Genomic DNA, 16,024 nt, shown 5'->3' with positions numbered 1-16,024 from the left:
CCAGTCACTGAGGCCAGTAACTTGGGCATCATCTTCAACTGACCCCCATCTAGATCTTCACATCCAGGCTACATCTAAATCTTGCAGATTCTTTTGCATGACTTCTCGAAGATGTGGCATTTCCTATCCATGCACACATCTTTACTCTCATCATCTTAGTTACTACAACATCATTTTCTCCAGCCTTGAAAAATGCAATCTTAACCCACTTGTATCCATTTAAAACACTGTTGGCCCATCACTTTGACCATGTCACCCTTCTCTTTGCAACTCTCCATTGGCTCCCCTGCTTTTCTATTGCATCAAACATAAGCTACTTGTCTTCAATTTTAAAGCCCTTCATGGTCAGCATGTCATCTCATTCAGTATTGACAGAGAGACATCAGCCAAAGACAACTTCTATCATCCACTTGTTAAATTTTCAAACAAGCACCTGTGTTCTTTTTCCCCAGATAGCACCTCACATCTGGGAGGAGCTCCCTACAAACACCTGCAAAGCTACCTCATTACCCTCCTTCAAATCTCTCCTTCAAATTCTCCTTTGAAGCCATGCCTACAATAAACTTGACAATAGTCAGGTTGCTGGTATACTGAGCCTACTGCCTATCACACTGACCGATATTGGTCTCCTTGTTTCCTTATACTCCCTCTTCTATCTGTCAGTCTCCATGTTTTGTCTCGTCTTATACTTAGATTGCATCTTTTTATTCTGTGTTTGTATAGCGCCTAGCACAATGAAGTCCTAGCTGATATGATAATGGTGGTGGTAAACAACAACAAAATATATTTTAGCTGTTTGCCTGGGAACTACAGATAAGACCGGAGGGGAAAAAGAGGAGGAGAGTTTGTGTGTAAGTAATCTCCTCTCCCCTGAGAGATGGTCAACTATTAATTCTCAGGAGTCATCCTTTTACAGAGCATGAAACTTGAAGAGTTACTCCCTAGAGAGAGATAACTCCCTTACAGAGTTGCTGACAAGGGCAGAGGCAGAACAACACAAAAGAATTTTAAAATGCCTCCCACTAGCAATCTAAATGGAGTGTGCTGTGTTAGCTCCCATTTTTCCTATAAGCAGTCGCTGGGTTTTTATCTCCCTTTGGCCTGACTGAGATTCAGCCAACCAAGGAAGAACCTCCAACAGAATACCGGGAGGAATCACTCAGAATGTAGTTTGTATTAGGTGATTGCTCCTAGGGATGAAAACTAACTCCATATGACAAAGAGGCTGTTGGCCATCATGGAGCATGCAAGTCCAGTCACAGAGAATTCATGGCTGCATAGAGCCCTAACATTCCAGTATACCATTTCAATGGTTTTATCTCCATTGAAATAAAACTTTTTTTCCACTGAAACTTTAAAATTAGACACAAGTTTTGGTTAGTGAAGACAGGGAGGGATTAAAAAAATCAGAAAGCAAAAAACAGGACAAGGTCCTAGGACAACACAAAGCAGTCAGAAAGCCAGTGAATTCATCCTCCTGAGGATCTCTCCACCCCCTCCATCTCCACAATGGGCAAATCCATGGGGAGTATACAGATGATGCAACACCTCACCCATCAATTCCTAATTCTATCCTTTCTGAGTGCAGGAGATAGGGCCAGCGAAAAGGGACACCTATGAAGATGGGATGGCAGGAAGCCACACAGAGGCTGTTTTGCTGGGGACGGGACACTAGCTTTAGCATCTGATTTTCAGATGTACTGAGCACCTGCAGCTCCCAGGCCCTTCTGATACTCAGATCCTTTATGAACACATGCCAATAAAACTTTTCGTAATCTAAGTCCCTTTCAGATTAGCATACATATCTCAAGCAAACTGGAAAGGTCTTCTAATTATGAGACAATACTTTCTACATTTTAATTAAAAGGGTTCATAGCAGGTATGACACTAGTTACTGTATAACCTCTTGGTAAAGATCACCAAAAAAAGAAGGTTTTCAGAATCTCAAGTGTCTCTTGAAAGTAAGATGTCAATATATATTCTCCCATATATTTTCAAGGTATAGAAAATACATTCTTAAAACAAACTATTTTCACAGCCAACAGCTGCTAAACACAAACAAAACTGCAGTTAGAAAATGTGTAAGTGGGTAATTATAGCTACCTCAGGTTAGCTCTGGTTACTTTGGCATTCTCAGTATTCATGGCAAGAGCCTTCCATTGTGCAGTTTTGGCCATTTCGTCTGATATGTTTACAACTGAGGGATCAATGCTGAAGAACAAACATACTTTTTGGTTAGTACTCAATACCTTGCAAAGCATTAACTTTGTCACCCATACCGTTCACATCAGTAGTGCCTTCTGTTATCACTTACATAGCCACAAGTGACATTTTAAGTAAAAATCACCCTAATGCAGTTAAACTGAAATTTAGAACACCAAATCCTGGGTGGTCTCCCATGTCGTAGCAGCTTAGGACTGTTTGTATGTAACATAGTAACTTTTGAACACAGCATCCCATCAATTCCAAAAATTCAAGCAATGTTCTAGGCATCAATTGCCAGAACCCTACTGATTTGTGGGAAGAATCAGAAAATCAAAAGGGGGAACATGGGACACACGGAGCCCCTGGCATCTGATTAACACACCCATAGCTTCATGCAGCTCTGCAATTATCTATAGATCATACAACTGCACCATCTTTAATGCCCTTCTAGCATAACAATCCCATACCTCATCTCCACCCAGCCTCCCAGTGCAGTTTGACATGATGACACCCTGACAGACTTATCTCCCAGACTAATGTTGTGGGGGATAGGGGGAGATATGGGGCACGATGGTGAGCACACAGCCCCTGGCTCGGGGCAGAATGAGGGACCATGGTATGGTTAGGGAAGCACATAGTCCTTAGCATGGGGGAAGGAGAGGCAGATATAGCCCCTGGCATTGGGAAAAGGGGTGCAAAGCCCCTGGCATGGGGGGGTATGGAGAGCACACAGAACCCCTGGCATGGGGATGATTGGGAGGAGTTGCAGGAAGTCCTTGCAACAGAGGGGGATGGCAGTGTGGCACACAGAGAGGTTGTGGGGTGGAATGCAAAGAACCCCTGCTGTATACAATGAGTCTGGCCTACAGAAGCTCTGAAGCGCGTGACCCCCTCCCACTGTAATATGAATTAGATACTTCATTTTCTCAAATATCTTTTCCTTTAATCTTTCAAAAATCCATTATGGGTTGTTTAGGAATTATAAAAATAAGTCGTACTTTTTGTTTTTTTTAATAAAGGCTGACATCTTTCAGAGATCAGAATTGTTCTGACCAGTACCCAGGAAATAATCAGGGAAGCAAGCATAAAGGCACTATTATTCTGAATTTGATAAAAAGAACTGAGGTTGAAGTGACCTGTATCATGAAGTATGAAGACCTAAACTGTCAACTTTTCCTGCTGATCCAGCATTTGAAATCGGGTGATATTTGCTAGATTGCCAATAATCTAGATGTTGCTCAAATCTACTTTTTACGTGCCCCACGCCCCTGAACAAGTATTTATACAGATAGCACACAGTGTCTCAGTCAAGTCATTTTTGCCACTCTTCCCCCCCTCTTCAATCCCTCCCACAAATGCAGTCCCTTTACAGGAATGATTAGACACTGCCTGATTCTCCACTAACATGCACCTTATGGATCTATTCATACCTATGCAAAGTAGGCTTGAAACTCTATCTTATCAGGACAGTAGTATTTCAAATTTTCTTCAGCTATGACTCCACAACATGTAAGACAGTGGGGAATAAGGCTCATTCTCAGCAAGAGAAAAACTGAGATAATTTATCCAAATAGTAAGCATGTTATTTTTAATTGCTCTGGTTCCAGTTAATAATCTGAAAACTATTTTATGTGTGCAAACTTATAATTAAAAAGGTGTAAAAATTATGATCTGCAAAAGACAGTTTTAGACCTCAACTTTATAAATCAAAGCAGCTGGTAAACATATGGCTCAACTAATGCCATTAGTTAACTATACTTAAACGAAACCTAACATTTCATATCATTAGCCATGCATAGTAACACACAAATATTCTATAGACAAGAACTGACCAAAACAGCTTCTTCACCCTGTGAACAGCTGGTCGAAACTGAGTCATCTGATCTGTTCAAGATGGTTATGTAAATGAATTATTAAAATGCAATTATTTAAAAAAAAAAAAAAAAAGGGGGACACACAAGCCCCTATATCATAAAAGGCAAGATTTGCTTCAATTCTTTCCCATTCCCCAAGCCCTCCCCAGCTACCTATCTGAGTCACAAGCTTAAATGTAAATTTGTTCACTCAAATATGTCAATTATGTTTATTTAATTAAAGCAAAAAATATAAATACTGCAAGTAATACAAAGTGATTTAAAAAACCCAAATTTCAAAAAAGCAGTAAGTTGTATCATACCTGTATTTTAGGGCCTTTACAGGAATCTGTAAGAGATTTCCTCCTTCATATGGAAGATGTACAGTTTCACTGTCCACTGTCTGAAGCATTCGCTCTGCTTCCTGCAGGTCACATGCATGACATAAAATTACTCAAGAAGCAGAAAGAACAATTAGCCCAAGCCAAGGAGATTGAGTATTACACATTTTCATCAATTCAGTAGGAAAAATTACCCATTTACCTTTGAATATTGTGGTGGCAGGGGGAACTTCCCCAAGATAGTTTTCTCTCCCTCCCCTCGGCTAAATAATGTTTAAGGTAAATAAGAACCTCTAATGATGTATTTAAAAGGTTTGTTAGGGAACTGGCGATGAGAGGGTTAGTTTATCTGAAATTTTAATGGGGAAAATTATACAGGCAAAATTATTGGTAAATAAGTATCTATTATTCAGTTTTAACTACAGCCCTGTCACATGCAGTGGATGAAATCCTAGCCCTAATGAAGTCAACGGAGTTCTGTCATTAACTTCACTGGAGACAGGGTGTCACCTTATTTCTTTAGAGACTGGTGAAAATCCCAACACAACCAGTATGCCATGGTAGACATTGCTTCTGATGCTAAATTTGAAAAATCCACTGAACCACAGTTAGGTATCAAATTCCATACCATTAATATTTTTATAGTTGTCCTATTCTTTCCCTGAATCCTAACAGAGATTCTGGCAGTAACTCCTAAGGCAGAGAATTCCAAATGTTAATTACCTTAGATATAAAAACCTAATGTTTATTTAATGTAAACTACTTTTTTTTTTTTTTTTTAATTTCATGCCAATTACATTGCCTTCTAAATACTAGGGTATTTGCTTAGGTTTTCTGTAGCAGTTTCCTCTCGCAATTTTCAACTCACTTTTGGCCTTTTATACACTTACCTCTTTTGCCTTTTTCTTTTTATCATCTTCTTTCTTCTTCTTACTTTCTGGCATAAGGTCATCCAGCCAACTAAGCTCTCGTTTGGTGAAACATAAGTCCATGAGCTTACGAATGAAAACTAATGCTAGCACCTTTCAGGAAATAAGAAGAATCCTTTAGAATATATTTATATGAATGTCAGAAAAATAAAAATATGTATATGCTAATACGTTATCAGCTTCTTAAACCAAGGACAGAATATTTTTTCTACTCATACAAAGGTTATCACATCATAACTTCAAACAAATAGATCTGACTCACTACTAAAAGAACAGATGGACCATTGAGATAACTACCACAAAACATAAATTTTTACCAAGTCTACAGCTTTTCAATTAAATCTGATGTTTATTTTAAAGAAAAGAAAGAAATCATAACTGGCTTCCAAAAAGGAGGATTTTTACTATAACCTTTTTTCAGTCAGCAAATAAACCTTGAAGAGATACATTAATCCACAGACCCTTTTTGAAAATGAATAGATTCCCAAAGATGCTGGGAAAGAACTTACCATCATAGGGAAAACAACAGCAGCTGCAGAGGCTTTAATCACCCATAAAAGAACTAGACAGGTGAGCTGAACAACTGTGAAGACGTGGACCTTCCAGAGTGGCACATAACGGAGGTAGATCAAATCAGGTTGATGTTTGGCAGGCATTCCAAACAATTTTATACGGTCAAAAAACTATATATTGAGAAGAAAGTCATCCTCAGTTAATGATTTTATCCACGTAGAAGTGGACAGGATAATTAAAGACACTGGGAATATTAAAAATAAGATTCTTTCATTTTACAGCCGATACATGAAATGCATTAATGTAGTGTATATTTGATTTAAGTCACTACTTGTTTAGTATTTTAGAAAATGGGTGTCAATATTTAAGGATTTCATATTGTTCAACAAGTGCCCAGTGAAAGAACACATGCCAGAATTTAAGTGTCCCAGAAATAAGAGCAATTATCCAGACATAATGCTCAGTACCCGTATCTACATCCTAATCTGACAATACATTGTACCTTTACTTACATTTCAATAAAATGACATTTTAAAGTTTCCATTTCATTTGATGTAAAGCAACTGATTTCAGATCATATTTGCAATTTTACCCTGAGCACATGGTATGTTTCTATTCATAGAAAGGATATTCCAGGCAAAGACAATTTAAATTTAGTAGGTTTTTTAGTAGCCTTATCAAGTACAAAATGTTTTCTAAAAAAAGCAATCAGCTTGTTTAATAAAAATGGAACTTGCCTGGATGCCCCTTAGTGAAGATACTCCCATGTAAAGAAAGACACCATACAAAACTGGCATTGGAATAAACTAGGGGGGGAAAAACAAAGTTAAAAGTTTGCACTTATAAAATTACATAGTAAAATATGGCAGTCCAGGTTAATGGAAGGTGCTTAAAGGAAGGGATCTAATTTTTCCTTTTCTTTTTTTTTCAGTGTTAGGTTGACATATGTAGAGTCCGAAGTCCCTTATTTAACCAGAGAATAAATACAGAACATGGCAGCAACAAGGAAGAGGGCAGTTTTGCCACTGTGCTTCAACCATGTTCGAAAGGGACTGCCTCTAGGATTAAGAAAAGTCTGCATGTCCAATCAATCCTTGGCCTGTCTGACACTGCAACCTGAGTGCCAGTTAGTACCAAATAATTTGGTTTATATAATACAGACAGCCATCTGCTAAGAAATGGATTGAGACCACCAGTTTATTTCACATAATATGCTATCATATGATATTTGCTTTTCGGTCACTAATCCAGCTAACACAAGTGAAATGAAAGGTCTCTAAAATCTCCTGAACTATCCATTCCTCAAATTCTGCAACGCCATATTTTGCTCTGATAAAGAATTGCTTTAAAGCTTACAAAAGTCAATGGGAATCATTCCACTGACTTAATGGGCCTTGGATCAGGTCTTTATAACCCATATATTCTAATGAAGAGTATTTTATAGGATATAGGTCAAGGTTGACTTTCCCTTCCAATTGACTATACTGAAAAGTTCTAAATGCTTTGAAGACAACCAGGATATACATGTGCATCTTACAACTAATCTTGAACACAGGCCTTTACTGAAACTTGACAGAGAGACAGAATCATGAACCGTGCCCAAGCCATGTTCATTATATATGGTGGGGTGGCTCATAGTGAGGACATTTTCCTATTAAATAGACATACTAAGAAATTTCATTGGGGTTGAACTACATTTAATCAGGTACGAAGAAATAAAATACGTGCTTTTCATCAATATATTGAACAACAGCACAACAGCTTACAGCCAAGCATAACGGGGAGAGGGGGTAGTTGGAAGCAAAAGGGAAAGGCAATAGCCATTTAAATTAAAAAGAAAATTAGATGGAGTATTGCACAAGGAGTAGACATTCATTATTAGTTTCCAGCTGCCTTTGGCTCCATGGAAACTGAACAACTGAGTTTCATAAAAATCAGGCATTAAACGTTTAGAATTTGTGAAATGTGAAAGAAACAATATAGGTAAGATACCAATCTTCTGCATCTTTACTTCTCTACAATACTCTGTTAAGAGTATTAGAGGATCAGTTTTTGAATGTTTCCATTGATAGTGCCTTAGTGACCTCTTGGTGGCTTTCCCATTATTAGATTGCTTTGTTTGGATATTTCCTACAATCTAATCAAAACTTCTTCTTTAAGACCATTGTTTACTGTAACACCCATGGTCAACCTCTAATACTTTAAAGCTATATGAATAGGGTTGGTCAGAAAACAAGAATTCTGTTTCATGAAAAATGTTGAGGTTTTGACATGTTCAAAAAAATTTGTGGAAAAAAACAGACGCCCTCACACACACCAGTAGTTAGGGAGCTCACCTGGGATGTGGGAGACTCAGGTTCAAGTCCCTTCTCTGCCTGATTCAGGGTCTCCCATATTCCAAGCAAGTTTCCTATACACCAGGCTATTACCTAGTCTGTGGGGAGGTCTCTTTCTCGCTCGCATTTTCATCAAAACTGATAGATTTCAGGGAAAAGTTTTGGTTTCATTGAAAAATTCCTGGCCATCTCTATCACTGTAAGCACTGAAAGAATAATTTAGAGATAATGCAGATGTGAACTGAGGCCCTAATATAACCTGCAGAACCTTTATTATGCATGGCGATGCATAGAACAGAGAGGATTGAGGTTGATGCTCCAATACCAAAGTGAGTTTGCAAGACTGCTAAATAGACAAAACACAATATTTTGTGAAGTGAGAACACAGTATATGTAAGTAACTGAGACAAACATGAAATACCACGCCATTTTTATAGAATCATTTCCTTGAGAAGTGTACATTTAATCTTTCTCCTATTCTATATTATTGCCACTCAAGCAGGTGTACAGAGCTATCGTATCTTTCCTCTTCCTTCACTCCCTTAGCTCAGGGGTGGGCAAACTTTTTGGCCTGAGGGCCACATCGGGGTTGCGAAACAGTACGGAGGACTGGGTAGGGAAGGCTGTGCCTCTGCAAACAGCCTGGCCCCCGCCCCCATCCGCCCCCTCCCACTTCCCGCCCCCTGACTGCCCCCCTCAGAACCCCTGACCCATCCAACCCCCCCTCCCACTTCCCGCCCTCTAACAGGCCCCCCAGGACCCCTGACTCATCCAACCCCCCCCCCCACACACACACACTCCTTGTCCCCTGACCGCTCCCTTCCGGGACCCCTGTCCCTAACTGTCCCCCCGGGACCCCACCCCCTACCCAACCCCCCCTGCTCCCTTCTCCCCGGTCTCCTGACCACCCCTCCCATCCAACCGCCCTCTCTCTGCCCCCCAGGACCTCCTGCCCCTTATCCAACACCGCTGCCCCCTTACCATGCCAGCAGCAGGACAAGCTTATTGGAAAGCCTGGGAGGTGGGCGGGTGCAAGCCATGCTGCCCACATGGTGGCATAACTGCAGGGCAGGGGACAGCGGGGGAGGGGCGAGGGTCTAGCCTCCCTGGCCAGGAGTTCAGGGGCCGGGCAGGACGGTCCCGCGGGCCGGATGCGCCCCATGGGCTGTAGTTTGCCCACCTCTGCCTTAGATGCATTAGAGTACAGACCTGCCACAAGTTAACCCTGAGCCTGGAAAACTGTAAAATAACTAGTCAGAAAAGAGTCTTAAGTAATCAAGCATTTGAGATAAGGAACGAGTGTTTATCATAACCTCTATCTTCTCAGATGTCTTTTACTCTCATCTATGCCATCATTTCTATTAACTCTAAAATGACAACTGTAAAATGAAAGTGGATTTCTTTTAATTCGTATATTAAACTTGCTTATATTATCCAATAGTAAATAATGATATTAAAATATAAAACATGCTATGTTTTAGAACAACCATTATCTCTTACCTTCAAAACAGAGGTCATGAACACAGAAAGGCCCATCAGAACAAATATCATTAACCCTGTCACGCGCTGCTCCCGGATTCCCAAGAACTTAGGTTGCTCTCCTGGGGCAGAGCATTCAGATTCTACTTTTAGGCTATTGACGTGACTTATAGACAGGACAGTTGCAGCCACAAACCAAGGCAAGCCCATTATTGAACATATCCCCAGCATAACACCAACCATGAGCAGATCAAGATGATAACCACAGCCTTTCTGTAAAGTCAAGTAAAGAAATGAGTTACCTGCAAAAAGATTTGCAGCACATAAAAGATTTATACACTAAATGACTAAAAAAAATTCTCTAGATAGATTTCTAGAATGCCCACCACACTATGTTTTGTTACTAGATATGAACAGGTCATTTAAGTAGCTGCAATTTAATTTTATGTTTCAAAGACCTACACTATTTACGGTTATGTAGCCTATTTAGAGAACACTGAACAAGTTTCTTTTGCAATAAGTTGTCTTACATGCTTACAATTGAGTTCAGAATATATTCGAAAAATGAAAAAAAGCTAACTATTACCTTCAGCTTATGCTCCTTTCTGTTTATGATTACTGCTGTGATTTGCTGGTCCATGAAAATGAGAATGGTACAGAGTAATGCAGGAAAAGCAGCTACCAGTAGTGTCCACCAAGGATTACCTCCAAGAGGATCTATGAGCCATCCCCTGTCTTTTTGAGTGGGCTGGAAAACAAATTTGAGTAATAGGAATGAAAATCTATAACTGTAAATGCCTGCTATAATAAACAGGTCAAACTCAGTTTAGACTAAATACTTTTTTTAAAAATGCCTTTTAAAAGAATCATATTCAAGTTTTTAAATTAATGAAAATGTCTTGGAGTGAAGTTAGATTATGTTATGTTTGTTCTCATGCTGTAACTTGGACAGCATAGAGGTCACCAACATCATGTTCTGTCCTGAGTCTGGGTGTTACAGGATAGGATGCATGTGAGGGACAGGCATCTGTTGATGCTGACCAGCCATGTTTTAGGTCTTCTGGGGGCCTTTTTGATCCTTCTTTATTGATGGAAAGTCTAAGATTTTTCCCATAAAGAAGCTGGTATGCTTCGGAGCAGATGACCATACCATTTTAGAGCGTTGGGCGACAGTTTGAGGTAGTGGGACATGTTTAGTTAGAAAAATGGATCTCTTCATTCAACTTGAATTTGTCCATTTGAGAGTTTCAATCTTTTGTACATGCTTCATCTGAATGATATCCAACTTCTTTTCAATTTTGACACCGAGAGGTCATGTTTCAATCCCACAGGTCAAAATACTGGCCACCAAAGCATTATAAATCCTCAGTTTGTCTCTCTACTTATCAGCATATTGAGTTTATGAAGAACATTCTTGATCAGGTGCCCCTTTACTGACTATGCTTTTGCAGTTTGGGCGTCAAGTTGTTTCTTGATGCTTCCAATGTTATCAACAACAGAGCAGACCTAGGTGAAATCATCATCAATCTCAATTGGGGTGATTACCCACTAAGATGCTAAAGCCTGCAGGATGATCAAAACTGCCAATTGTAAGAAGTTTGGTTCTACCCCAATTAATTTTCAGGCCAACTTTTGCTTGTGAGCTTTCATGGATTTAGGTGCCACAAGTAGCTCATCCATTGATTTGATAACTAGTGCTACGTCCTCAGCAAAACTGGTGTAGGTGAGGATCTTACCAAGGGCTTATGCCTAAAACGCATTTAGTTAGTGGACTGAAGGAGTGGTGCAATTAGCTGCTAGGAGTGCATTATTATAACATTAAGTCATATGAGGGTGTGGTTTATGTGAAAAAAATTTAGCAAGACAAAACAAACATAATCCTTTCCATTTTCCTTGGCTTCTGCACATCTCTCCTGAACAAGGGTTCATGCTACTCTGTGAGATAGAATAGCAAGGATCTCCAGGAACTTCCTTTATCAGATGAAAATTAGACCCAGAACAGAAAATGCCAAGAAATTAAAAACATACATCAATCCAGAAAAAAAATTAGCATGGAAAAAACACGCATATTACAGTGCATTTCTTTGCAAACACAAAAAAAGTCAATTTCTTTTTCCATATTTAACAGCAATTTTTTCATTTTTCCACTGTTCAACTATCCATGAAATTGCAGATCATTTAAACCTTTTTAAATGGACAAGGTTTTTGTTTCTTACTTCAAATTTCTCAGGAACATGTAATTTAGCAGAAGGAACTCCAACAAGCCAGTCAATCAGAACCATGATCACTATGGTCAGAAATACAGCAAAGTCACTGATTGTAGAGCGCACCTAGAAGGGAAAAAAGGTATCTTAAAATACAAGCTATTTTCACTGCTATATTTAATGCCTGTCAAAATGGATAATTTTTGCAACTTTAAATTAGTTCAATTTTTTAAATGATCGAACAGATCAGATTTAGCCCACAATTCTTGGCACCATCTTCTGTCATACTTTATCTGTAAATTAAAGTGACCTGTGACCATAACCCTATTGTCTTATTGCCCACCCTATTAATGGAGGATAAAATATTATCTTAAATCCTAGCCTCGAAGAAGTGATCTGTTGGAGGAAACAAATTCCTTTAAAGGCCTTTGGAAATGATTGGGTTCCATTAGCCTTAAAAGAAGGACCAGACCATTAAAACAGGTCCCTCAGCCCAACAAGATGCATGTGCCTCTACCTCAAAATATAAAATACAATGGCCATCCCATAGCAAAAGTCAAAGAATCATAGACAAAGGTCAGAAGGGACTATTATGATCGTCTAGTCTGACCTCCTGCACAACACAGACCATGGAATCTCACCCACCAACTCCTGTAACAAACCCCTAACTTACATCTGAGCTACTGAAGTCCTCAAATCGTGGTTTAAAGACTTCAAGGTGCAGAGAATCCTCCAGCAAGTGACCCATGCCCCACGCTGCAGAGTCTAATTTCTATGCTTAAACTTCCAATCCCATCCTAAACACTACATACCTGGTATAGCTGCATTCCATATATGATAAGGTATGATTTCACTATGAAACAATAGCCATGATGCTTTTCTGCAAGATGCCTGCACAAATAGTGATGATTTTTTCAACTTGCAAAACATTGTAGAGGCTACCCCACAGGACGCCTCCCCATATAATAGAGCTGTAGCACCAGCCAGCCAACAGTGCTATTGACTAATCTCACGGATCTCCTCTCACTTGGGAGTTGGCTGGCTGCTCATCCCTTCCTTTCTAACATCTTGTTTTTACACTGTCACTCTTATTTCCAAGAGCACACTTTAGAATTTACAGTTTTACTGAGATCTGGATGTTTATACTTCAGCTAATTTGGGTTATACTGTAGGACAGTTTCAAGGTGTGGAAGATGGATGGTAAAAGTTAATGTGCATACGTGGGTATGGGTTTAAATTTCACAAGCATCTTCCCCACTTTCTTTTGGCTAAAAGGAATTATCTTCTGGCACTTGATCCAAGCAGCAAGGATTAGATCAGCCCCCTAACAGAGGCTGAGTGAAGGGATGTTGCTCCCAACACTCTTGTGTTTGGCGATATACTTTTTCCCCCCAGGTTAGGTATCAACCCATCATCCTGTGCCAATGGATGTGACAAACTGTGTGGATGTCTAATCACTTTGTGAGATCTGACTATATCCCAATGTGGATTTGGGGGCCTCCTTAGGTCTGTGAATGTTTAAGTCACTCATTGTTGTGAATACAGTAAAGAATTTAAGAAAATGACAGTTCAGTTATCATAATTTCAAGAACTTTTAACCATTTCCAGTACCCTCTGTCTCAGTGTCTATATTTTTAGTTTTAACTCCTAAATTTACAGCATTATCAGCCAATTATCAATCACTTATTTCTGTCTCACCGGGAGAATGATAGCAGCAAACTAATATTCTCAATACCGTGTTCTGAACCTTTGGAAACACATTAAGTAAAAGCAAAACTGGAGTGAATTACATCATTGTATGCAAGAAGGAAAGGCTGTCATTTCAAAGCAAAATGGCAGTGAACCCTAATTACCTTAGTAGGGAAATAACGTTTGGTCTTAAACTGCTTGAGAAAAGAGGAGAGGAAAAATGTTGTAAAGAATAATATCACGGACCAAAACAGAACATCTGGAATATATGGGCCATGATGACCGCAAGCTGATCCAAGAAACACACCATGAAACTTTTTGCATTCCTACAAACAAAAACAACAAAAAACAAGTTACACTCTTTAAAATAAAGGTCATTCAAAGGAGCATTATAACTTGAGGCCTCCCCTTTAAACTCACCAAAACAAAAAATTTGCACTGAAAAAGGCAATCAGTTTTTATTTTTTAAAGCGCAAAGTCTATACTGAAGCTTTCTACATAGACTAATTACCCCAAGACTTAAGGGAGGTAGGGACCATGCATCAAATGCTCTCAGCATATGCTCCTAAAGTTGGAGAAGTTTGGAAGCAAATCTTAAATTGTTAATTTTGTTTCTATCCTAGACCAAAGGTGTCTAGGGAGGATCAAGGGAGAAATTTCAGAGTTTGTTGCTTACGTAGTAGAAAACCAGACAAACATTCTGATACTACCGTTTAGGACTGTGGATAATTCCTAAAAAAAATTTTTTAACTTGTATTTACTTTTGGTCCTAGCATAGAGTATTACAATTGAAGACTTATCTTTACATCTCCCTCACTCCAGAACCAAAAAATGATCCTCAAATATACTTTATACAATTTTCAGACTCTAATTTAGCAAAGCACTTAACTACATGCTTAACTTTACACATGTACTTAAGTCCACTGAAGTCAATGAATCTTAAGCACATACACAAATCTTTTGCTGAATTGAGGACTCATATCTTATTAAAAATGAATGTTTCTATGATAATATATTAATACAGCAAAACAATTACCAATTAATATCAAAATAATCACCAAGCCTCTGAAAGAACTTGGCCCTACCTGTCAAATACAGAAGCATGCATAGATAAATGTTTAAGATTTAGATCAAGCCCTTACTGTGAAATTGAAAATTATTGGCATGGATCATAACACAAAAAAGAAGGCATCCACCTACTCAAAAGGGAGAAAATATTCTTTCATCCTTTCAATTCTCCCCTAGTGTTCTAAAAGTGTTCTGCATATACAGAATTCTAAAGAAGCTGATCCAGATTCAACTGGGGGATGAAACAAGATGAAAAATAAGTAACCCCATGTTTTAATTTTTGAGTTACTCACAGAAACTGTGAGGTTAGTCCATGTTACAGTATCCACAGATGTATTGGTCTTCAGCCACATCTGTAAAGTTTCATTGCTAGGGTTCTGAGGCTCAGAACACACACATCTGAAAAGCAAAATTAAGTATCAGTAAAGAGCTTTTCATTCTAGTTTCAGTTTGCTTTTGAACTTTTAAACTCTTAACACAATGTTGCAATTTTAAGCTATTTACATTTGTAAAAAGTTAAAGTGGCTACAATAACTTATCCCAAACTACTACATAAAGATGACAGAGTACAAGGCTCCTCATTATGTGCAGTGAAATACGTGAGATAAGAAAGTGGCTTTATTAAAAAGAACTATTAGAAATATTTTCTGAAGAGTTCCAGGAAAAAGTGTTCCATATATTTTCCTCTCAAATTCTAACACATTAAATTCTTTCAAAATTGCATAAAGCAAAGGTCTCTCTCCAGAAACAGGTAGCAGGTACTTATAAAAAAATTTCCTTATAAAAGGGACATAAACTTGAGGGGGGGAAATCACATTTATTTCTAGAACTTGGTGCCTACTATAATGAATATAACTGAACAGTTGACAAAAAACAACTGTTTTTCTTATCTGGTTTATACTGTACATTTGACAGACTTTGGGTAGAGTCAGTTTCACTTTTGAACCTGTTCAGTCATTAAGTTTCGCCATTGTTGAAAAGATCCTTATAAACATTAAGTAGGGAGCAGAAAAACCCCAAAACAATTTTTAAAAAAGTAAGACATCACAGGGCACTCAATCTGAAAAGAAAATTATCTTAAAACATTCAGGCTAACAGCATCCCTTTAACAGAATTAAAAAATCTGAGGTTATGAACCTGAATTTTATGCTTGAATTGCACTTCACATTAGCAAATTTGTTTGCAAGTGAAATGCATTTTGGGATACTGGCACTCTATAAAAGAACCTGCTCATGTAGCTATTGTGGGTTTTAATGGGTGGCCAGAGAAATAAAGACAAGTTATTTCAAATAACCAGAGACAGGCAAGAAGATAGTTGAACTATTTGCTAGGCTTAGAGAAACGGTTTTCCAATGAACCCGAGCCTGAAAATCAAACATAACAAGTAAAAATAAAAAATATATACAT

The 16,024-nt window shown here is 38.6% G+C and overlaps 1 protein-coding gene across 4 annotated transcripts in view; it reads right to left on the bottom strand.

Annotated features, from left to right (window-relative positions):
- Positions 1-16,024, bottom strand: part of SLC4A7 (solute carrier family 4 member 7) — a 160,924-nt gene that overhangs the window by 9,626 nt on the left and 135,274 nt on the right. For 2 of the 4 annotated variants that reach the window (XM_077811253.1, XM_077811249.1), the window contains 10 exons: positions 14,911-15,016; positions 13,714-13,875; positions 11,873-11,986; positions 10,243-10,404; positions 9,678-9,929; positions 6,579-6,647; positions 5,838-6,011; positions 5,290-5,421; positions 4,382-4,482; positions 2,104-2,211 (listed from right to left, as the gene is read on the bottom strand). In XM_077811253.1, the coding sequence (XP_077667379.1) occupies positions 2,104-2,211; positions 4,382-4,482; positions 5,290-5,421; positions 5,838-6,011; positions 6,579-6,647; positions 9,678-9,929; positions 10,243-10,404; positions 11,873-11,986; positions 13,714-13,875; positions 14,911-15,016 (1,380 nt within the window). Of the gene's footprint in view, positions 1-2,103; positions 2,212-3,692; positions 4,090-4,381; positions 4,483-5,289; positions 5,422-5,837; positions 6,012-6,578; positions 6,648-9,677; positions 9,930-10,242; positions 10,405-11,872; positions 11,987-13,713; positions 13,876-14,910; positions 15,017-16,024 lie in introns of those variants that run through there. The other 2 variants (XM_077811252.1, XM_077811250.1) reach the window with 2 other exon arrangements.

Source organism: Eretmochelys imbricata, chromosome 2 (genome assembly GCF_965152235.1).
Source record: "Eretmochelys imbricata isolate rEreImb1 chromosome 2, rEreImb1.hap1, whole genome shotgun sequence".
Lineage (NCBI taxonomy): Eukaryota > Metazoa > Chordata > Testudines > Cheloniidae > Eretmochelys > Eretmochelys imbricata.
The sequence above is the reverse complement of the archived record's forward strand: the minus strand, read 5'-3'. Positions and strand labels throughout refer to the sequence as shown.